The 24,058-nt window shown below is 40.5% G+C and overlaps 1 protein-coding gene across 2 annotated transcripts in view; it reads right to left on the bottom strand.

Moving 5' to 3' along the window:
* Nucleotides 1-24,058, bottom strand: part of GPC6 (glypican 6) — a 1,181,547-nt gene that overhangs the window by 101,752 nt on the left and 1,055,737 nt on the right. For both annotated transcript variants that reach the window (XM_065902149.1, XM_065902148.1), the window contains exon 5: nt 13,848-13,978. In XM_065902149.1, coding sequence (XP_065758221.1) covers nt 13,848-13,978 — 131 coding nt within the window. The remainder of the gene's footprint in view (nt 1-13,847; nt 13,979-24,058) is intronic.

The following is a 24,058-nucleotide window of genomic DNA, read 5'->3' as shown; positions in this document are numbered from 1 at the left end:
ATTTTTTCAGAGGTGTCCATAGCTTTATACTGCTCTGTCTCCTTTATCTTCTGCAGGTTGGTCATACATTCACCAAACTCATTACTGGCAATCTGAGAAGCAACAGCTCTACACCAGCCCTGTTGCAGTCCCTGAGTTGGGTTTTTTATTTTTTTTAATCTTCTAAGTTTCTACTCAGTGGAGTTTTTATTCTGGTAGGAAGAATGTTGCTATTCCTATAACCATTTTGAAATTTGCAAATAGATAACTAATCATGTAGATTAGTAGAGGAGACAGTCCATGCTACCTAGATTTAATTGGACTTGATGTTTTGAGAGTAAGTGATGCTTTACTTACTTATCAGATTCTAATTTACATTAGAGTGTTAATGAATGAACTATTTGTTAGATGACCACTTGGGGAATCCAATCTATCCCATTTGTTCCCAAGGAAACAGAAGCTAACATAGCTGATGGACTCCACATATATTTTGTACAAGTGTGGTCACAATTTTCTTGAGGGACAAGTGAAGAGGAAGGTCACCAATAAGAGTCTAAAAGCTTGGAGTCTGGTTTCAATCTTCCTCTTTACACTTGTGTGATCCAGGATGTAAAGAAGACAGCTGCTGTGAAGATACAATGATATAATGCTTAGAAAAGATACTGAAGCAGTGATGTAAAAAGATGTATAATTATTTTACTGAAGTTATCTATAATTAAATACAACAACGTGTGTGTGTGTGCATACACACACACTCAGCTGCTCACTCATGTCCTATTCTTTTGGGACCCAAGGACTGTAGTGAGTGTTCCAGGCTCCTCTGTCCATGGAATTCTCCAGGTAAGAATACTAGAGTGGGTTGCCATTTCCTTCAGGGGATCTTCCAACCCAGGCTTAGAACCCATGTCTTCTACTTGGCAGGCAGATTCTTTACCACTGAGCCACCTGGGAATCTATAATTAAATAGGACAGTAACAGATAACAAATCAAATCTAGGGACTATGCAGAATGACGCATGAATAATTCAAGCTCTATGAAGAATAGGATCTTATACACTTTGTTCACCATTATACTCTAGAATCTATTCCTAGCACATAGTATGTGTTTTAAAAAATCAGAAATGAAAGTTTATGAATAAATAAAATTTTTAGTTATAATCTCTTCCTTTTGCAAACATTTATTGAAGGTAGTTAGGAAGTAGATTTCTGTAATGAAAAAGAGAAGACAGGAAAGGAAAGAGAAATAACACTTATTGAGTGTCTATGATGGAGCAGACTCAGGCCTGTGTGTTTCATATACTTACCTCAGCAGTCAATTATCTCAAAATCAAAGTTGAAGCATTCTTCCTTAGGATTCAGAGAATACAATGAATGGTGCGTCCACATTTTAAAAGAGATATTTTTCTTACTCCAGCTACTGTGCCAACTTAAAGCAAAACCAAATGGCCAACTTGGTTAAACTGATAGCTAGAACTAAAAAATCTGGTTTCTTTTCTTCTTTATTTCTTTTAAAAACTGAAATATAGCTGTGCCAATCTCTGCTGTATAGCAAAGTGACTTGGTTTACACATATATACATTCTTTTTTAAAATATTCTTTTCCATGATGGTTTATCCTTGAGATTGGATACAGTTCCCGGACTACAAGGTAAGACCTTGTTGTTTAAAAAAATCTGGTTTCTTTTTCATCTGATAAGAGCTACTCACTGTGCCTGATGGGACAGTTAGAGAATGGAAGACTTTGTGTATAAAATAGGCTTGGCTCTGACTGTTGGTGTTTGAGTTGAGAGGAAGTCTTCTGGCAAGAACTGGGCTCACATCTGAGGCAGTGGCTGCTTCCCCATCCTATCAAAGCCATAAACAGCAGTACCTGTACACAGTGGTATCACAGCCCTGTCGCTAATTGTCTAGGCTGAGCTCAGAGCTGGGGGCTCTTTCTCAAAGTACAAGTGAAACATGAAGACTGAAACGGGTTTCGAGGGGACGTTCACAGATCATCAGTCAATAGATGTAAGTTAAAATATTTTAAAAAACCCATTTCATTAGTAGTAGCAAGGAGAGCTTCACTATCACTGTGATACGAAATTAAATTGACACCCTGGACTCTCATTTTTGCACCTTTTTTTCCTGGCTCCTCACAACAATCCGCTAATATCCTAAGAAAAGTCTTCCTGAATATAAACTTAAAACATGTTCAAAATGATTTTTTAAGATATAAAATCAGTATATTCATCATATAAACATTTAAAAAAATCAGCATTTAAAAATTTTTTTGTTTTTCCACTTTTATTAGTGTGCCAATTTTAGTGATGGATTTCCTTTCAAGAAAATAGGCTTTCAGCCTATGACTCCAAACATTCTCTCTCTTCTTGCCTCTCCCCTCCCCACTCCCCCTACTTCTTCTCTCCTTCTCTTCCTCTTTTTTGTCCTCTACTCTCTGATTCATGCTTTTCTTTCCTTAAAGATTGATTACAGTGGTCCCTTGGCCAAGATCTCTGGGCAAACTCAAAGTCCCTGCATGGGTTCAGGATTCTGTGTAGACAACTCTGGGTTGGACTGAATCAAGTCAAGTCATCAGTTTCAGTTTTGGCTGCTTTTCATTCATTGGCTTCGATTTTCAAAAGCTAGTGATCCTGTCAGTTTCAGGGTTTTAAACATTTACTTCTGATGCTTACATAGCTTGCTTCCAGAATATCTGTCAGATGGGCTGCATACCTCTTAAAATCGCTTCTTTAATAAAAGCAAATTCCTTCCATTTGCCAGGGAAGATAATTTTTTTTCCCCCCTGGAAGGTTTGTATTCCTTCAGCAGAACACCTTGCTATTTCCTCCCACATGGTGAATAGGGAGGAGTGACAAGGAACTTAACAAAGTGTATTTTGAATGTAGGGAGAAAAAAAATGAACTCTGTTGGATTTGCTAAATGATTATTTCATATGCTCTTTGCTTATAAGGTTTACAGCAATTATTTAAAATCACTTTGCAGAATTTGGATAAGTGTGTACATGTCAATAATCAGGTTCTTTATCATTCATTCAAACTACCATTCAACAAATATTCATAGAGTGTATGAAGGCCAGACTTGAAGCCCAACTGGACACACCCCTGATATCATGAGGGTTCTGACAAGGAATCCGGTAATTACGGTAGAATGTAACAAATGCAATGGGAACATCCACAAGAGGCAGCTAAACCAAGACCAGAGTCCGAGAAAGCATCCTAGGAGAGCAGTGAAGTGCTGCAACAGGCTATTACTGGCTACCAAGACCACTAGTTAAAATTTTTTAGGAATTTTGCAATCCAGTCATTAAATAGAGTGATTATGATGTTAAATTGTATAAACTTAAAAATGATATAACTTATATTAGAAACAAAGGCAATGCATACTCAAAAGCGTTTGTGTTAGATGCTCAGTTGCATCTGACTCTTAGCGACCCCACAGACTGTAGTGCACCAGGCTCCTCTGTCCATGGGATTCCCCAGGCTAGAATTCTGGAGTGGGTTGCCATGCCCTTCTCCAGGTCTTCCTGATCCAGAGACTGAAACTGAGTCTCCTGCATTGCTGGCAGAGTCTTTATCATCTGAGCCACCAAAAAGCATAACTTCTTAGTTATTTTACCACTATCTGTGCTCTCATGGTTTTGTATACCAAGTATATCTACAAGAAGGAAACATTCCACTGTGGTGTGCAATTCTGTGTTCAGTTGACATCACGTTAGTAGCTTGAAATTTACACCCCCAGGAGCTGGCAAACACTCTCAACAAGCATGTTTCCTGCACAGAAATTTGTTGTGCAAACACTTCCCAGTATACTGCTGAATCTTGCCAGGGAAGTGAAGAAATAGTTGGAATATGCCTGGTGAATGCTGTGTATTTGGGGTGGGGGGATGGAGAGGGGTAGAAAGAATGCTCCAGGATGAGGAACAGCAGAGACCAAAGCTTAGAGATGAGAGAGGCTGCTGAACCCTAGGAACAGAGCCCAGGCCATTCTCTACATCTGGGGCACACAAAGGTTCTCTTACCTACTAGACTAAGACTTCTAGTAGGACTCAAGTTCTGCTGTTGATCTTATTCATTATCACATCCACAGCGTCTAGCGCTGTGCTTGGCAGATAATCTGTTCTCAGTAGTTACCTGAATAGTAACTAGTAAGGTGGGAAGCGTGGTGAAGGTGGACCCAGAGGGAGGGGCAGGCTGAGGACTAGAGGGTGTTGGAACACGTTTGGGCTTTGTTCGAATGGCAACCGGGAGCCATGGGAAGATATTAGACAAGGGAGTAATGTGATCACATTTGCATTTTCAGCATCCCTTCTGGCTATAGCGTGGGGAATGGATTGGAGTGTGGGAAAGCCAGAGGCAGAGAATTAATTAGGAGACTATAATCTGTGTGTGAGATGATAAAATTAGGGGAGCTGCCGTGGATGGATTCAAAAGATATTTGGTATGGCTATTTAGAGGGCTTCAAGGGAGTTTCACTACGGATTGACTGTGAGGGTGAAGGGGAAGGGGGAGTCGAGGGGTCACTCTGTGTCTGGCTAGGTAGGACATAAGAACGGGAGGGGGGCATTTTCTGGGGACAGGATCACGGGAGGACGATGAGTTGGGTCTTAGGTGTGTTTGAGGTTGCAGGTGACAGTGTGCAGCAGAGAGCTGGGTAAACAGGTGTAATCAGGAGAGTAATCTGGGCTAGAGAGAGATCTGGGATGAAAAGTCCTGCTTGCCGCTGTAGCCAACCCAGGAAACTGTGTCCAAGATGTTTCAAATTTTAAGAATTCTGTCACCCACCCCTGAGACCCCATGATTAAAAAAAAAAACAAAAACTGTGTGTCATTTATAGATTACATGTATTAATACAGAAATGATCAGCTATTTGACTGATATTTGAGATATAGTCTGGGACAATAGGGGGTTTCTCTGGTGGCTCAGAGGGTAAAGAGTCTGCCTGCAAAATCGGAGGCCTGGGTTCAATCACTGGGTCAGGAAGAAAACTGGAGAAGGGAATGGCAACTCATTCCAGTATTCTTGCCTGGAGAATCCCATGGACAGAGGAGCCTGGCAGACTCCAGTCCATGGGGTCACAAAGAGTCAGACACGACTGAGCAACTAACCCACACACTGGGACAATAGGGGCTTTCCAGGTGGGGCTAGTGGTAAAGAACCCGCCTGTCAATGCAGGAGACATAAGAGACGTGGGTTCGATCCCTGGGTTGGGAAGATCCCCTGGAGGAAGGCACAGCAGCCCACTCAGGTATTCTTGCCTGAGAATCCTGTGGATAGAGCAGGTGAGCTATGGTCCATAGGGTCGCAAAGTGTCGGACATGACTGAAGTGACTTAGCACCCACACATGCTGGGAAAATTAGGAGGTGAAATAAAAAGAGGCATAAAATGTGCTAGAAGATAAAGACCTACAGAAAGCCATATATAGTTCCAAATTTTCTGACAGAACAAGTTGCCTCACAGAGGCAGCTCTTTTACACATTTAACCACGGACTGGCTGGGGCAATGACTCTATCAAGATCAAACCAGACTACATAGCCCCGAGTAGAAGGAAAGTGCTAAGAGCTGAGGATAACTGTGTATCTGAGGAACGGGGCAGAGCCAACTGAAATTTCTCTAATGCAGTAATCTGCTGCCCATGGGAAGCATGGTTATAAGGAAGCAGTTTTTCCTCTTTAAAGGCAGAGGAGTCCGGAAGAAGATTGTCTTTCAGGAAAGCAAGAGGCCATCTTGCTCTAAGAACACACCGAGTGTTAAAAACTGCGTGAGTTTCAATCACCTACTCTGGAGTAGACTTCATTAAATGCAATCTTCTCATCTTTTGCCCTGAAGTTAAAGGGAAAGGAAATCTTAAGATAAATCTCTAAAGGTTAGAGACAGTCACAAGTTTCCCTTTATCACCAAAAGGAGAAGAAATTTTTTTTTTTTTTAAACACCTTTCACGTGGAAAGAAAGTTAAAAGTAGTTTGCTTTGGATCCATTTCCTATAAATGAATCATAAGCATTTTTTTCCAAATCTTCATTTTACTTTATAAAAATTGTGTCTTTTTTCCCCCCTCACCTGTATCTAGCATTTGAATAACATAGCTCTGTTATCCAGTCATGCTACAAACAGGAAAGGAACAGATTCTGGTTTTCTGTAGTGAAATGAAGAAATCAAAGAACCAAAAATGTTTCAAGGTCACTGCTTCTCGGTGGAATGTTATTAAAGTAAGTGAGGACTGGCAGGCAGAATAGGAACTTTGAAATCTGAATAAACAGAAAAAGCATTCTGAATCTAGAAACCATTGAGAACTTGCTCTTTTCTTTTCAAAACAGAACGAAAGTAGAAATAGAAATAGAACTCAAAGCTTTATAAAGAGTAGGGCCATGTGCTTTTTCACTTGGAGATCAGGCATTTGTCAAGTGAATAGACCAATTGTCTTGTAAGAATAGGGTGATGGTAGCTGAGGTCACTAATATTCCTCTAAGAACCTTTACTCTGATGGCATTGGTGCCACCCACAGGCACAGACAGGAGTTGGGTTGCTGCTGCTGCCTCGATCCAGTCCATTCTTGCCTCAAGCCCATTTTCCTTCAAAGGACTTATTGATTAGATGTTTGTTCAGTGCCAGGTGCCATGTTTCAGGCCATGCAGAAATATATGTCCCTTTCCATGGAGTCCCTGCCATTGAAAGTAACGCCATGCAAGAGTGGATTAAAATGCAGGTTTTTGACTCTTCTGATCCTCAGTGCCAGCAACCAGCTCACACACCATCATGGATGAGGCGACACCACAGTCAAAGTTCTTTAGAATTTATATATCATTTTCAACACCTATTATTTTCAAAAATAACAATGAAAATACTTAATTTTGATGAGTGGTTTTGATTTTGCATATTCTACACTAAGCATTTTACATGGATTATATCATTTCACCCTCAAACAACTTTATGAGCAGATTCAACTAGCATCTCATTTTTCATATGACTTAATTGAGTTTATACAGATAATTTGCCCTGTTACACAACTAGTAAAAACCAGACCCCAGGTTGGTCTGATGTCAAAATCTGATGCTATTTTAAAGATATAAGACTAATTTTAAATATATTTGAAGGTATTTTCTATTCCTTATTGTTGAGTTCTTTCTGACATTATGCTTTCATGGTTTGAATTCAAGTCAGCAAAATGTACTGTGGCTTCCATGTGTAACACGACATGTTAGAATGGCTTTCTGGAGAATGTAAGAGTGAGTAAAATAATTACACTCCTGGGAAGGAGAAAGTATACAAATAATCATAACAGAAGGAATAATGTGCCCACTGCCTTAAGAAACACACATGTACTACAGGGGCTCAAAGAAAGGAAACTGCTATTGGGATAAAAATACACTTACTAATCAATGTTGTACATTTAATCAATGTTCTCACATCTGAAGGAAGATATATTTTTCCATGTGGACTCCTAAGATATTATTTATATCTGAATGCTTTAAAAGGAAAAAGACCCAGAGAAAAGAAAAATATCTGGATGCCAAAAAATCCTAGTTAATACTGAAGAGATAATGTTCATAAAGCTCTAAACTGATAGAGCTAGAAAGAGAACATTTAGATGAACCCCTTTCTTTACAGATGAGGAAACTAAGACCCATTAGCTAAAGGCAGAAAGTATTATATTCTCCTTTCTGTTCTCTTCGGTTTTTTCATCTTCATTTGAGCTATAGATTCAGAAAGAATTGTCGGGAGAAAATTAAGTAACTGAAGGCCATGCTGCTCTTCTGTAATAGATTCTGCCCTAGTCTGTACTAAGTATTAATTGAATGGATGGTTTCAACTGGAATTTAATAAGTCTCCCTTCTTAATTTAGATTGTATTTGACAAACCAATCCTTTCCTGGATTACATTTGAAATTATTCCTAACATAGTTAAATTATATAGAGTGAGATCAGCTTCATCTTTCCTGATAGGAGAGGAAAGAGATTATCAACACATCTGAAATTCACAGGCAGAGACTCAGCAAGTTTTGTTCTCCTTTCCTTTGGAGAATTTTCTCAAACCTGTAAAGTACAGAACTCCTTTGACTTGCATGGGTAAAGAAGTGGTGGAATAATGAGGACCCTTTCTTGTCTTTGATAAAGACTGTGAACTTAGTGAATGTAATAAATGTTGGCTGGAGCTTGAAGAACTAGCAGCTTGTGTTTCTCTTCAGTAGGTTTCCCTGTTGATCAGAAATACTCATCATTTGCATCATCATTAGTAGCAGGCTTCAGGCAACATCTTTCCCTTAGATGGCTGGTTCCTCCAATGCTGCAGTGCATCTGGTCCTGGTGGGGAGATTCATACTGAGAAAACTGTGGCATGCTGGGAAAATATTTTTCTTTGGATCAGACAGTTCTAGGCTGTGATCCCAGCTCTGTCACTTCTTAGATGCCTGACCTCAGATAAGCAACTTAATCTCTCTCAACATAACATTCTTTACTTATACAATGAGGAAATGAATACTTTACAAGATTGCAGAGGACTTGAAATAAATACATAAGGCATCTAAAAAGAGACTGATGTTTGTGCAGAGAATTTGTTTTGTCCTCTACTCTATTCCTTGTGCCTGGTACATGAAGGGTGTCTATTGAATGAAATATAGTGGGGAACCAACCAACAGTAACTATGATGATTGTCAATGTTACTAAGTGATTATTTCTAAAAAAAAGGAACCAAGTTTTAATATCTTAATGTTCCTAGTCTTATACACACACACACACACATATATAAACAATGTTACATGTTAATATGGGGCTTCTCTATATAATTGTAAGTAACATATACAATATAATATTATGTAAAGGATACACAAGAGTTTGAAATAAATGCCATAATGTTATTACCAAACTATTGTACTTGATTATAGAACTTGGAATAGCCAATGTATAGTCACAAAATGATGCTTTCTCCTTGGAAGAAAAGCTATGACAAATCTAGAAAGTGTATTAAGAAGCAGAGACATCACTCTGCTGACTAATGTCTGTATAATCAAAGCTATGGTTTTTCCAGTAGTCATGTATGGATGTGAGAGTTGGACCACAAATAAAGTTGAGCCCTAAAGAATTGATGCTTTTGAACTGTGGTGCTGGAGAACACTCTTGAGAGTCCCTTGGACAGCAAGGAATCTAACCAGTCAATCCTAAAGGAAATCAGCCCTGAATATTCATTGGAAGGACTGATGTTGAAGCTCTAATACTTTGACCACCTGATACAAAGATCTGACTAATTGGAAAAGACCCTGATGCTGGGAAAGCTTGAGAATGGGAGTAGAAGGGGGCGACAGAGGATAAGATGGTGGGATGGCATCACTGACTCAATGGACAAGAGTTTGTGCAAACTCTGGGAGATAGTGAAGGACTGGGAAGCCTGGCATGTTGCAATCCGTGGGGTCACAAAGAGTCAGACACAATCTTAGCAACTGAACAGTAACAAAGAACCAATGTATTTTTTGAAAGGAACGTCCATGTGCCTTATCCCCAAACAGCTTAGCTGTGGGCTAAATGGGAGAGGAAAAAGGATATGACTATACCTTTAAAAATAGATATAAAATAAGATTTGAGTCTGAACAGACATGGTGAGAATAGATCTTTTTATTAATCTGTAATTTCACTAATTCAGGATCTCACTGATTAGGTACAAAAATTTAGTTGTTTCTATACCTGAAACTTACATAATAATATATATCAACCGTAACTCAATAAAATATGAGCTATTCCTTCCTATATATATATATGAGGAGGACTACTGCATTAGAGGAGGGCTTCCCTGGTGGCTCAGATGGTAAACAATCTGACTGCAATCCAGGAGACCTAGGTTCAATCCCTGGGTCAGGAAGATCCCCTGGAGAAGGGAATGGCTACCCACTCCAGTATTCTTGCCTGGAGAATCCCATGGACAGAGAAGCCTGAAGTGTCCATGGGGCTGCAAAAAGTTGGACATGACTGAGCAACTAACACACACACACACACATACACACACTGCAATAAAGGGGAATTTCATATCTGAAACTAATGTGTTTATCTCTGCCTTCAGATAGAAGGGAGAAAAGGAAGAATTTCATATTTTGTACTATTAACATCCTAGGAAGGGTTGGAAGCATGAATGATGAAGCTAATAAGAGAAATATTTCACTAGTCTTTAGCATGTTGAGAAGCTGTAGGTATAGTTGCAAAGGGAATCAGAGAGAAAGGTAGAAAACTTGAACCCTCCTGGCTTTGCTGCCTCTGTTTCCTTACTGTCTTGGGCAGGTTTTTACAGAAAGCTATTGAACTTTCCCTTAATACTTGATCTATTCAGCAAAGGTTTGCTGAATGCTGCCCTTGTGTGGGATTGGCTTTTTAGGAACATGCATCATTAAAATGCAACGATGAGCAACGTGGTCTCTGGGGTCAGTCACTCCTCTGTGTACTCCAGGAGACCTTTGTAAGTTCCCTAACTTTTCTGAGCCTTAGATTGTGTATCTGGAAAATAAGGGAGAAGACCTACCTCATTGCAAGCATTGTTATAAATATTACATAATATAAACCATGTAATGCACAGTAGAGTCCTGGCAGTAAGTGTTCAACAAATATGAGCTGCCAGTTATAAACACTGCTGCTTTACTTAAAGAGACTCTAGGAATGACTTCCATGAGTAACTGCTGTAATAAGGTAAATGACTTTTCAAGGAGAAGTTGCCAGTCAAACCTGGAGTATGAAGTGATTTTAATTTGTAAGCTTCACAGCTCTCAGGGTGTCTGGCCCTTGCATTTAGGAAAGAGCTTCTGGTGAGACCAGAAGCTCTCTATCAGAAATTAACCTAGTCACTGGTTATGTGAATGCTCCATCCAAAGATTGGAAATTCAGAATTTCCAATTTGATAGGACTGTTTATAAAAAATGACTGAGGGTTCTTTGGCAAAAGGAAAAATTTAGCCATCTGTTTCTGTTCCTAGTGAGAATGTAGATTTTAGACTTGAGTTCATAGATAATTTCATGGATTTGGCTTATATGGAAAATGAAACTCAGCTCAGTTCAGTTTAGTCGCTCAGTTGTGTCTGACTCTTTGCGACCCCATGAATCACAGCACTCCAAGCCTCCCTGTCCATCACCAACTCCCGGAGTTTACTCAAACTCATGCTCATCGCGTTGGTGATGCCATCCAACCGTCTCATCCTCTGTCGTCCCCTCCTCCTCCTGCCCCCAATCCCTCCCAGCATCAGGGTCTTTTCCAGTGAGTCAACTCTTCGCATGAGGTGGCCAAAGTACTGGAGTTTCAGCTTCAGCATCAGTCCTTCCAATGAACACCCAGGACTGATCTCATTCAGGATGGACTGGTTGGATCTCCTTGCAGTCCAAGCGACTCTCAAGAGTCTTCTCCAACACTACAGTTCAAAAGCATCAATTCTTCGGCGCTCAACTTTCTTTATAGTCCCCTCTCACCTTTCAAAGAGAGAGAGAAAGGGGCACAGGCCAGGTTCTTGCTCACCCTATTTTCTAGCAGTGCTCCCCAAAAAGTCCAAGGCTAGTTTGATTCACACTCAGCCAAGGAGACTGCGTCAAATTCCATGGATTTCTTTCTGCTCTGCAATTTTTCCCCACCACCTCTCTTTCTCCTTGATTATATTTGAAGTCTTTTTCACAAAGGACTTTAAATACTGAGGAGAGTTAAACACGCAGTTAAAATGCAATCACTCCATCACCAGCTTTAAAGGACCAGGGCAGTTTTGGGTAGTGTTTCAGAACAGGGAGACTGGTAAATAAGAACAGAAGGGCATTGTGTGGTCATCAGTGTGGATAAATGAGGTGATGAAGGAAAGGCTGGAGACTCATTTCAAACTTTTAAATTTTGTTTAAGGTGGGTCCTATTTGTTTTCAACTGGGTGGGGATAAATAAAAATTGTGCACTTCCATTTCCTGGCTATTGTAAACAGTGCTGCAATGATCATTGGGGTGCACATATCTTTTCGAATTATGGTTTTCTCTGAATACATGCCCTTGAGTGGGATTGCTGGGTCATGTGGTTGCTATATTTTTAGTTTTTTAAGGAATCTCTATACTGTTCTCTGAGGGCTTCTCAGGTGGCTCAGTGGTAAAGAACCTGCCCTCTAATGCAGGAGACACAGGAGACACGGATTTGATCCCTGGAAGATCCCCTGGAGAAAGAAATAGCAACCCACTCCAGTAGTCTTACCCGGAAAATCCTATGAACAGAGGTGCTTGGCAGGCTATAGTCCAGGGGGTTGCAGAGAGTCAGCCACGACAGAGCACACACAGGCGTGCGTGCGCGCGCACACACACACACACACACACACACACACACACACACACACACACACATGAATACTGTTCTCCATAGTGGCTATATCAGGTTCAATTCCCACCAACAGTGTAGGAGGGTTTCCTTTTCTCCACACCCTCTCCAGCATTTATTGTTTGTAGATTTTTTGATAATGACCATTCTGACTAATATAAGGTGATACTTCACTGTCATTTTGATTTGCATTTCTCTAATGATGAGTACCGTTGAGCACCTTTTCAGGTGCCTACTGGCCTGTATGTCTTCTTTGGAGAAAGGTCTATTTAGATCTTCCACCCACTTTTTGATTGGGTAATTTGTTTCTTTTTTATATTGAGCTGTATAAGCTGTTTGTATAGTTTGGAGATTGATCCCTTGTCAGTTGCTTTGTTTGCAAATATTTTCTCCCACTCTGAGGGAATGGAAGCAAGTTAAATGTCCATCAACAGAGGAATGGATAAAGAGGAGGTGGTACTTATATACAGTGGCATATTGCTCAGCCATAAAAAAGAACAAATTAATGAATGAAATAATAAAAACGAAATAATGCCATTTGCGGCAACATGGATGGACCTGGAGATTGTCATACTGAGTAAAGTAAGTCAGACAGAGAGAGACAAATATCATAGGATATCACTTATATGTGGATTCTGAAAAAAGAGGACAAGTGAACTTACCTACAAATCAGAAATAGAGTGACAGATGTAGAAAACAAACCTCTGGTTACCAGGAGGTAAGAGGGATAAATTAGAAGATTGGGATGGCCATATACATGGTACTATATATAAAATAGATAACTAATAAGGACCGAGTGTAGAGCACAGGGAACTCTATCTACTCAATTCTCTGTAATGGCCTATGTGGAAAAGGAATTTTAAAAAGAGCAGATATATGCATATATATGACTGATTTATTTGGCTGCACCTGAAACTAACACAACATTGTAAATCAACTATACTCCAATAAAATTTTTCTAAAAATTTAAAAAATTGGGCACTTGATATTTGTGTTCTGCAGCTAAAAACCCCGAATCTGTTTTGTTTGATTTATAAAAACTTACTATTTTTTAAAAATGTGTGTTTGACTTTATACAAAGCAGCATTTTCCTCTGACGATTCATTAACGAGGGTTACATTATCGTCTTAAAAAAAGGAAGTCAGATGGAATGTTTAATAATTTACGAGTGAACATAGAGAACATTTGCCTGGTTTGCGCAGCTGAGGACGTAATTAGAAGTTCCTAGAGAGAGAGAATAGGGTGAGGGTGTGCAGAAATTGCAACCATTAAAAAGAAAATTCCCCCCAAATTGCTCACAAATGTGAGGGATTAGTCAATATACTTGGGGCTCTCTAAAACTTTTTAGCAGCCAATAATTTCTTCATGATTGAGGAACTGCAAAGGAAAAGCTTACTTCCTTTCTCAATGCTATTTTGTTAGACAGTTTTAATGAAGTAGCAAATTCATCACGCGACAGGAAAATCTCACAGACAACATATTAGAGTTTACAATCCCAGCCAGTATCCATTACTTCATTTTCAGATGACGCCCCTTTGCTTATTAGATAAATGACTAAGGCAAATACCTTTGCAGACACCTGCATGCTGTTTTCCTGCATGTTCATAATGGCTTCAGAGATCTTGACGTCTATTGGGTCCATGACTGACTCAATGTTGAACGGTCCTTCCAGGCGCTCTGCCACCAAGAGCATGGCATCTGTTAAAATACGGGAACATGATTGATTGGAGAACTGGGAACTCCAGCTTCTAACCTGTGTTGCAACACTTCCCACATGACTGGCTGAAAAATGATCACTCATTCAAACTTGGTATTCGCTTTTACATAGTTCGAAACGGAATGGATGACTCAGTCTTAAAGGAGTATTTTATTTCACTTGAAGGTTTAAAAATATTTTACAAGTATAGAACCTGGCCCCAGAATGAGAAAGTAAGTTCAAATTAAAAGAGTTGAATATACCTAACTCTTTCAAGTGACGTTTAAAAAAAAAAAATAGATCAGGTTCAAAAGTGGAGTTAATCTCTTTTCTTCTGGAGTATGAAGAACATGGAGACTATTGAGGTGTAAATTGGAGAGTCTGGAGGATGTTCTAATGTCAAGACTCAAGCATAACTAGGTGAAGGAAGCATTGCTAGATTTTCCAAGAACAGACCTATCCCTACTTGGTGCTGTCAATCTATCTAGCACCCCCTGTTTTTAACACCTTGTTACACTCTAGGAATAGAGAAACTTCTCTTACTTAGTTTTTCTCCAGTCAAGAATACTGGAGTGGGTAGCCATTCCCTTCTCCAGGGGATGTTCCCAACCCAGGGATGGAACCTGGGTTTCCTGCATTGCAGGCTGATTCTTTACTGTCTGAGCCACCAGGCAAGTCTCTGGTTTTTCACATTCAAGGCTTATTACCGTGTCTACCACATTGTAAGCTTTCAAAAATGTCTATGAAATGATACTGAACTGAAATACAGCTTGGGAAGATTTAGTTTTCTGGAGAAGATGGACACAATGATAAGGAGGTAATAGTTATGAAACAGGAGTGAGTTGCTCTGGGTTCCCAACCGTGCCACTAACACCCAGATGATTGTGGGAGAAATCTCTAGCTCACTGGGCCAAAGATTAGTGAAGTATATAAAGGGACCTAGGATGAGGACTCTGCCAGTGTCTATAATGAGTGACACTGTAATAATAATAAGTAATAAAGAGGACCATTCCTTTGCCCTTTGCCACTGCAAATTGGCAGTTTGTTAACTGGCGTAGTTTGCTAGCTTGTCTCCATCAGGACTGTGGAATAGAGTGTTCTGTATGATGAAAATGTGGCTACTGAAACTTGAAATGTGGCAAATGTGACTGAATAATTAAATGGTGAATAAACTAATTTCCCTTTAAATAATTTAAATATAATTAACACTGTCCACTTCGGACCAGCGGCTACAATGGCTACAATGTGAGACAGAACAGCCTAGACTTTTAACATGCTGCCTCAAACTTTGTCAGGGTTTTCAATTGGTAAAGCACTTGGAAGCCAATCTTAAAATGTTGCCCCTTTCAAATTAATACATGTTTATCATTATATACTTTGAAAATATAGAAAAGAAAAAAACAAAAATGAAGGAGAGAAATACACCCACAATCCCACTTCCCAGATTAACACTATAAACACTTTGGTATATGCCCTATGTTGGGTTTTTTTCCCCTCTGTGCATGAATAGTTTAAGCATGCAACTGAAAATATACTGTACTGATATTGTATAATCTGCTTTCTAAGTATAACATATTATTAATGTAACATACTGCTTATGGTAGTTGCTTCATAGCATTGGTGGGAGGAAAAGAAATTTTATTTTTATTACATATCCTACCATGCTCCACTGAAGGCCAACATCAAAAACTTTTCAGGGTTATAAGTAGGCATGAATTAGGCAAGTGAGAAACCTTTTAAGATAGATGATTTTTATAAGAAAGGACTGTCCGGGAAGCAGAGTTATGTTTTTAAAGGGTACCAGGGTTTGTGAAAGACATCAGCTTTCACAGAATCAACAGGATCTCTCGGCCAGACCTCACACCTGGGCCCTTGATCTCCTCCCTAAGGAATGATGGAGACTAGAAGCATCCAGAGCCACACCTGAAAATCAGGGAGGTCCCGCTTCCATTCCCAACCCCCAGTGCTTGGTCCATATTACTCTCATGGACACAGTGACATGAAAACTGAAGTGTGAACAAAGACTAATAAATAAACAAAGAATAAACTCTAATAACAAATTGGCTGATTTCCCCCCCTTATCACAGACCTATCTGTGAATGTCACATCAGAACCTTACGATAAAGTAGTCATTCCTCTGGGTCTTAGTGACCTAATTATCTGGCAACTGATGCTCTTGAACTGTGGTGCTGGACAAGACCCTTGAGAGTCCCTCGGACTGCAAGGAGAACCAACCAGACCATCCTAAAGGAAATCAACCCTGAATATTCACTGGAAGGACTGATGCTGAAGCTGAAACTCCAATACTTTGGCCACCTGATTTGAAGAAGTGACTCATTTGAAAAGACCCTGATGCTGGGAAAGATTGAAGGTGGGACTAGTTGGGTTGACAGAGGATGAGATGGTTGGATGGCATTGCTGACTCAATGGACATGAGCTTGAGCAAACTCAGGGAGATAGTGAAGGACAGGGAAGCCTGGCGTGCTGCAGTCCACAGGGTCGCAAAGAGTCAGACATGAGGGAACAATGGAACAACAATGGACAGAGGATGCGCACTGTTTGGTTGTAGTATTTGGATATTAAAGATGTTTTGGGGGATTTTCTTAGTGATCCAGTGGTTAAGACCCCTTGCTCTCACTGCCGAGGACATTGGTTCCATCCTTGGTTGGGAAACTAAGACCCTGCTAGATGTAGGGCAAGTCCTCCCCCCACCAAAAAAAGATCTCTTCTCCTTTAATTTTTGTTGGTTTATTTATTTATTTGGCTGCACTGTGGCACAGGGATCTTTGATCTTCATGGCGGCATGCAGGATCTTTCAGTTGCATCCTGTGGGAACTTTAGTTGCAGCATGCAAACTCTTAGTTGTAGCATGTGAGCTCTAGTTCCCTGACTAGGGATCGAACCCAGGCCTCCTGCATTGGGAGAGTGAAGTCTAAGTCCCTGAACCACCAAGAAAGTCCTTCCTTTAAGGCTTTGAAAGTTGCCCTGAAAGTTGCTCTGTTTCTTTTATGTTTTTATATCTATTTTGTGTATTATAAAAAACAATCCCCCATACTGTTAGACTCTGCAAGAGTCTTTTTGATGAAGATTAATTATTACAAATGAGCAAGCTTCTTTAGACAGGAAAGTGACAGTCACTCAGTCATGTCTGACTCCTTGCAACCCATGGACTGTAGCCTACCAGGCTCCTCGGTTCCTGGAATTCTCCAGGTAAGAATATTAGAGTTGGTAGCCATTCCCTTCTGCAGGGGTTCTTCCTGACCCAGGGTTGGAATCTGGGTCTCCTGCATTGCAGGCAGATTCTTTACCATTTGAGCCACGAGGGAGGCCCATGATTCTCTAGACAGGTGTCTCCTGCTGTTAAAATAGAAGGATAAGAAATCCTTATAAAGGAAAAAGAATTGGCCCAGGGAGTCATCCACTGTATGCAGTTAAAGGAAGTGATAACTATGGGGTCCTTAATTGTATGTTTTAAACAAGTATTTGAATAAATCATGACACAAAGAGTACTGGCCTATCATGGAACATTTACCCAACAGGAATGGGTTGAGTTGAGACAGTAATAACATTAGCTGTATGGGATGTCTGTAGTCAGTTGTGCTCTGGGTAGAAAGGATGAGTTTTGCACTGGATCATAAGGACTCAGCATATTGTCTCAGTTTGCAATGATGGGGTGTAAAATATCTCTAAGAAGTTTCTCATGTTTAAATTAAACCAGTCCTGTCTCTACCTGACATTCCCTTCAATAGGTAAGGCACAAAGCTATTTGATTCATATCATAAAGTCAAGGAGTTTCTCTTCGGTGATTTCACTCTTTGGTTCCCTGTTCCTCCCTCACCACAGAGTTCAGCTTTTTGCCTCCTGGATCTGCAAATTCAGATCCTCTTTTTTGACCCCATTTGCCTCCTTGACCTTGGAAATAGGTCATCCTACTGATGATCCTGTTTATTAAACATGTAACCAAATGGCCACATTCATTCAAATTGTTTGGCCCTGAAGTTCTATTCTTCATCTTGATTCATTTGCTTTTTACACAAATTAATTGAAGGTGATACATTTTTGTTGTAAATCAATATATATTTATTGATTTTAAAAAATTTATTTATTATTGAAGTATAGCTGATTCACTATGTTACTTTTGGTATACAGCAAAGTGATTCACTTATACATACATATGCATGCACTTTTTTCATATTCTTTTCCTTCATGGTTTATTACTGGACATTAACTATAGTTTCCTGTGCCATATAGTAAGATATTGTTGTTTATTTTATATATAGCAGCTTATTTTCCTTTTAATTTAGATCACCAGTCAGAATATGCTACTTTAAGCTATCTGGTTTAGGCGATTACTAATTTTTAAAAAATTCATTAAAAAATCACTTTACTAAGGAAAATTAGATTCTCCTTTGAAGACGCAATGACTGACTCAAAACCTCAGAACCATTGTTAAGAGTAGCAATGCGCATGCAGTTAACAATACTGTATCGTACCCTGAAACATTTGTGAAGAGGGTGGATTTCATGTTATGTATTTTTTTTTTACTACACACACACAAAGAATGGTGGCTCAGATGGTAGAGAATCTGCCTGCAGTGCGGGAGACCTGGGTTCGATCCTTGGGTTGGGAGGATCCCCTGGAGGAGGGCATGGCAACCACTCCAAGTATTCTTGCTTGGAGAATCCCCATGGACAGAGGAGCCTGGCGGGCTATAGTCCATAGGGGTGCAAAGAATCAGACACAAATGAGCGACTACACACAGCACATTGTGTTGATCAACTACAGAAGTTGTTATTAACTGAATTATCTGTTGATAAATCATTAACTAATATAAACATATACCAATATACTGAAACGCTGTGTTGCTCTCATAAATAAATACATGTGTTCTTCCAAATCCTGGAAAAGCGCAGATAAAATTGTGTGGAGATATTTGGATAAAATAACATGTGTGCACTGATATAGCCATACCAGGTCTTTGGTTAGAATGAGAGCAAGGCTGGCAGAGGAAAGCAAGTACTGGCTTTCTGGACTTAAATTTTTCTATTACAAAGTTGTTTGGGAAAACAGGTTGGCTGACAGAGGGCCAGATAAACAGGAGGATAAAGGGGCCACAGAGGATGAGCTGGTTGGATGGCATCACTGACTCAACAGACATGACTTTGAGCAAGCTCTGGGAGACAGTGAAGGACAGGAAGGCCTGGCGTGCTGCAGTTCATGGGATCGTAAAGAGTCGGACACGACTTTGTGAGCGAACAACACAGCAACAACAGACAACCATAAGTAGAAAAAAAAAATGTCTCCTTACGATATAATCATCCTTGCCCCCAACCAATTTCCCTTTTCCATTGTTCTAAATATACATGACGGGATTCTCCAGGGTCACAAAAAGAAAAACAGCTTTTCAGAAAATTCCTCTAATATTTTGTGTTTCCATGTAAAGGTTAAGCTCACAGTAACTGCCTTGAGGAGTCTAGTTTAGACACACTACAAGGTGAGAACGTGGCAGTGAAGGGCAGCCTGAGTCCTCAGCCCTGGGACTTGGAACAGGCCTGCAAGCGGATGGTGGTTCTTCCTCATGCCCCAGACCCCAGATGGTGAGAAGATCTGCGTGGTACATCCGTGGTCCACTGAGCAGCCAAGTGCATCCCTGCTTGACTGGTGTGCCTCCCACCTGCTGGGCAAGTCTGTCAGCAGTCAAGCTCCCCAAGTGTCAGGAGCATCTTTTCTCTCCTCTGGGGCCAGGGAAACCATGCCTCTCTCTCCTCCCAAAGCAAAGAAAACACACAAGACTTTTATGACACCAAGGCAGTAGTTGGTAAGTTTCTCTGAAACCAATTAAGTCACAACATGGTCATAACTTCCTCCAGAGGCTGCCATCCTGTGCTATCTTAATTATCTCCGTGCCATTTATATTTTGAAGTATTTGGAACATTATTTTTAACTATGCTCTTGGAGCTGTTATCTATTGCCAATTAAACTAGGCCAGTTCGAGTGTGTCAGCTAATGACTAGCTGGTCCTTTCTGCGCATAGCTTCCGTGTTGTCCATGTTTTGTTTCTCTTTAAACAAAAGACTACTGTCTTGCTCAAGCAGTATACATAACTTTTGTTTCTAATGTTATTTAGATGGACTAGAAGTAAGTGGGGGCTTCCCTGGGGGCTTAGTGGTAAAGAATCAGGCTGCTATGCAGGAGACCCAGGTTTGCTCCCTGGGTTGGCAAGATCCCCTGGAGGAGGAAATGGCAGTCCACTCCGGGATTCTTGCCTGAGAAATCCCATGGTCAGAGGAGCCTGGTGAGTCACAAAAGAGCTGGACGCAACTTCGTGAATAAACAACAACAGGAGTAGCTGGTATCTTAGCATAAGTTTTTGATGCACAGAGAGATATCATGACCCTTTTAGCACAAGAGGCATGTGTAGCAGCTCAGCAAGAATGTACCCACTCAAAGGATGGGGGCAAAGCTGCACCTCTCGGTCAAGGCATTTTACTCACGTCAACATGGACTTTCTGGTTAGGAGTGAGGAAATCCAACTCTGGTTAGATGGAGTCAGGTACTTCAGTTTCCATTTAGGTTCATCCATTAAAAGTCTGAGAGATAATATGTGTCACTTAATTCACAGAGTCCCATTTTCTTCATCTATGAAGTAGAGATTATGACAACCTCTACCTAAAGTGTGCATGAGGAATCAAATGAGATAGTGCCTGGAAAGACATTGGCACAAGGCCTGGCGCACAACAAAGGTAAGCAGCTATATGGCGCTATCTCTGGGCAGTGGAAGAAGAGAGGACCAACTGGCAAGATATTTTGGTGGATGTATTGACAGCAAGTGATGTGAGGAGCCGGGTGGTAAAATACACGTGAATGACTTTAAGATGTATAACTGGTACTCTTTTGTATGTTAAGTTAATATTTTCATAAGAGCTGCTTTTTGATGGATGAGTTCATTATACCAAGAGATACAAAACTGCAGTGTTTTCTCACAAGGTGCGCCTTTGCCAATTAAAGATCACTATGAATTCTGACTCGCTTTCCATCGAGGTGTGTGTGTGTATATGCAGCTCAGTTGTGTGTCCAACTTTTTGTGACCCCATGGACTGCAGCCCACCAGTTTCCTCTGTCTATAGGATTTTCTAGGCAAGAATACCTGGAGTGGGTTGCCATTTCCTGCTCTAGGAGATCTTCCCAACCCAGGGATCGAACTCACGTCTCTTGTGTCTCCTGCATTGGGAGATGGGTTCTTTATCACTGGTGCAACCTGGGAAGTAGAGGTGGGGTTTATGTTCCATCCCCCCGAATCAGGGTGGGATCTGTCACTGCAGTGACTAATAGAGCAGGCAGTGCAAGGGACACTGTGGATTCCCGGAGCAGGAAATCAGACTGCAGCTTTCACTTTCTCTCTTGTGAGACTCTATCTGAGGTCCCCATGCTGGTCTGGCCACATGTAGACACTCCAGGGAAAGTTCCTACTGGGCCCAGGTTACTAGCTACCCATGCTGTTATAGACAGAAAATACTCGAGTTCTCCCAATAATTCATATGTTGACACCTAATCCCCTAGGTGACGGCATTTAGGGGTGGGGCCTTTAAGAGGTGATGAGGTCAAGAGGGCTGAGCCTTCATGAGTGGGATTAGTGTCCTTATTAAAGGACCCACACGGCTCCCTTGTCCTTCCCACCACGTGAGGACACAGTGAGAGGGTGGCAATCTGTGGACCAGGATGCAGGCTTCACCTGACATTCAATCTACCTGTGTCTTGACCTTGAACTTTCCAGCACTCAGAACTGTGAGAGAGAGATGCTGTTTCAGCCACTCAGTCTTTGATACTTTTGTTATAGCAGCACCAGTGGACTAAGACTCCTGCCAGGCTGCCAGGCATGTGAGTTGAGGCCAACTCGACCAGTCCATCCACCAGCTGATTACCACCTAGTGACCCCACGTGGGGCAGAAGAATGAGCTAGCTGAGGCTTCCCAAATTTCTGATTCACTGTTCTGTAGTTTATAATAATACCATTGTTGTTTTAAGCTGCTAAGTTTAGGGATAATTTGTTTTGTAGCAACAGAATACTGGAGTAGCCCAATTACAATATTTACAAAATACTCGGGGATGTTTTTTCTATAATTTATTTGACAGGATTCAAATTATTCAGCTCTCTAGTCAATTAATATGACAAACAACATTAGTGATGTAACCCCTGTTTCCAGCCACTATAATAGTCAAGAAAAATGAGAATGCCCTAAAGTGAAAGTGTTAGTGGCTCAGACTGTTTGCGACCCCATGGACTGTAGCCTACCAGGTTCCTCTGTCCATGGGATTCTCTAGGAAAGACTACTGGAGTGGGTAGACATTCACTTCTCCAGGGGGATCTTCCAGACCCAGGGAACACACATAAAGAACCTTTCTAAGTCTGCACTGTGTTTTTTTATACAGTGTTACAGTACATCAAATGAAGGGTTGGCTAGTTTCTCAATCAGCTGTTTCCCCTGGGATGTGAGCCGGAGCTAGCAAGACAGAGGGAAGAAGGTAAAGATCTAAAATTTTCTCTAGGTACTTGACTTTATGAAGAGCAAAGTCTCTGACACAAGGAACCAGCCATTATCTCTGATCTCTGGATAGCACTGGATTAAAACCATCTTGCTGCAGGGACTCCCGAAGGCTTTGTGCCTCTGGGATAGAAATAGTAAGTAGGATTTCATATGATTAGACACATCTTTTAAATTTATCTTTTGATAAAAGGAGATGTAAAATCGGAAATAACTTTGTTGAATGTTACTGATTATAACCTGGAGGAAAGTGATTTTCAAAATGTTTTAGGGGAAGCAAGAAGAGAAAGACTTTCTTTTAAAATGAGGTGTTATTAATCTTTGTGTAAGAAACAACAGAGTGGAAATAATTTTGAAAGTTCAGTTGTGGAGGGGTGGGGAAATGGATGTGTGTGTGCGTGCTTGTGTGTGTGAATGTGCATATGCTCGCATGCATGCTTAGCCATGTCCAACTCTTTGGGACCCCATGGAGTGTAGCCCACCGGGCTCCTCTGTCCATGGAATTCTCTAGGTAAGAATACTGCAGTGGGCTGCCATTCCCTTCTCCAGGGGATCTTCCCAACTCAGGGATCGAACCTGGGTCTTTTGCATTGGCAGGAGGATTCTTTACCATCTGAGTCACTAGGGAAGCCTGGGGAAATGGACAGACATGGTCAAAAGATACAAACTTCCAGTTATATGAATAAGTCCTGAGGATGTGGTATACAGCATGGTGAACATACTTAACAGAGTTGTACTGGATACCTGAAAGTTGCTAAGAGAGTAAATTTTAAAAGTTCTTACCACATATGAACACACACACAAAGGGTAACTATTCGAGGTGATAAATGTGTTAGCTAATTTCATTCTGATAATCATTTTGCAAAACACCCACGTATTACACCATTGTGTTATACGCCTTAAACTTACACAATGTTATATGTCAACTATATCTTGATAAGGCTGGGGAAAAAAATGAAAGTTCAGTTGAAATAAGCTTAACCTAATAAATATCTGTTATGTGCCAAGGAGTGTCACTATGTCACTATGAATTGCAGGTCTCAGGGGGTGGAGCACAGAAACAGCACATGACGGCCAGCTTTGTGGTGTTTAGAATCTTCTTGAACTGATCAAGATAAAATACATTCACGTTAAAAATATATTTTTCTTTCTTTGGGGGAAGTTTGAGTGAAAATAATAACACGGCTTTTCAAAGTTCTCATTAAATCTTTAACATTTGTCCTAATAATCTACTCGTGGAAAATGAAATCTATAAGCACAATCTACTTTCTTGCTTTATCAGAAGTCCATAGGGCCCTGTTCCGCTTTTCTTTAGAAACAGTGCTTATTCTTTCTTATATCTGCAGCACCATTGTTTAAACTTAACATTTTTTCCCACTGAGAAGCAGACAAAAGAATTAAAAAAAAAGTCAAGCTATTTTAAAAACACCCTGGGGAATTCATTCACTGGCACTCAGTTACTCATCAATAGTAATAATAACTATTACTATTAGTAATAATAATAATAACAATAATAAAAACCTGCTTCAGTGTTTATGC

Source organism: Muntiacus reevesi, chromosome 11 (assembly GCF_963930625.1).
Source record: "Muntiacus reevesi chromosome 11, mMunRee1.1, whole genome shotgun sequence".
Taxonomy (NCBI): domain Eukaryota; kingdom Metazoa; phylum Chordata; class Mammalia; order Artiodactyla; family Cervidae; genus Muntiacus; species Muntiacus reevesi.
The sequence above is the reverse complement of the archived record's forward strand: the minus strand, read 5'-3'. Positions and strand labels throughout refer to the sequence as shown.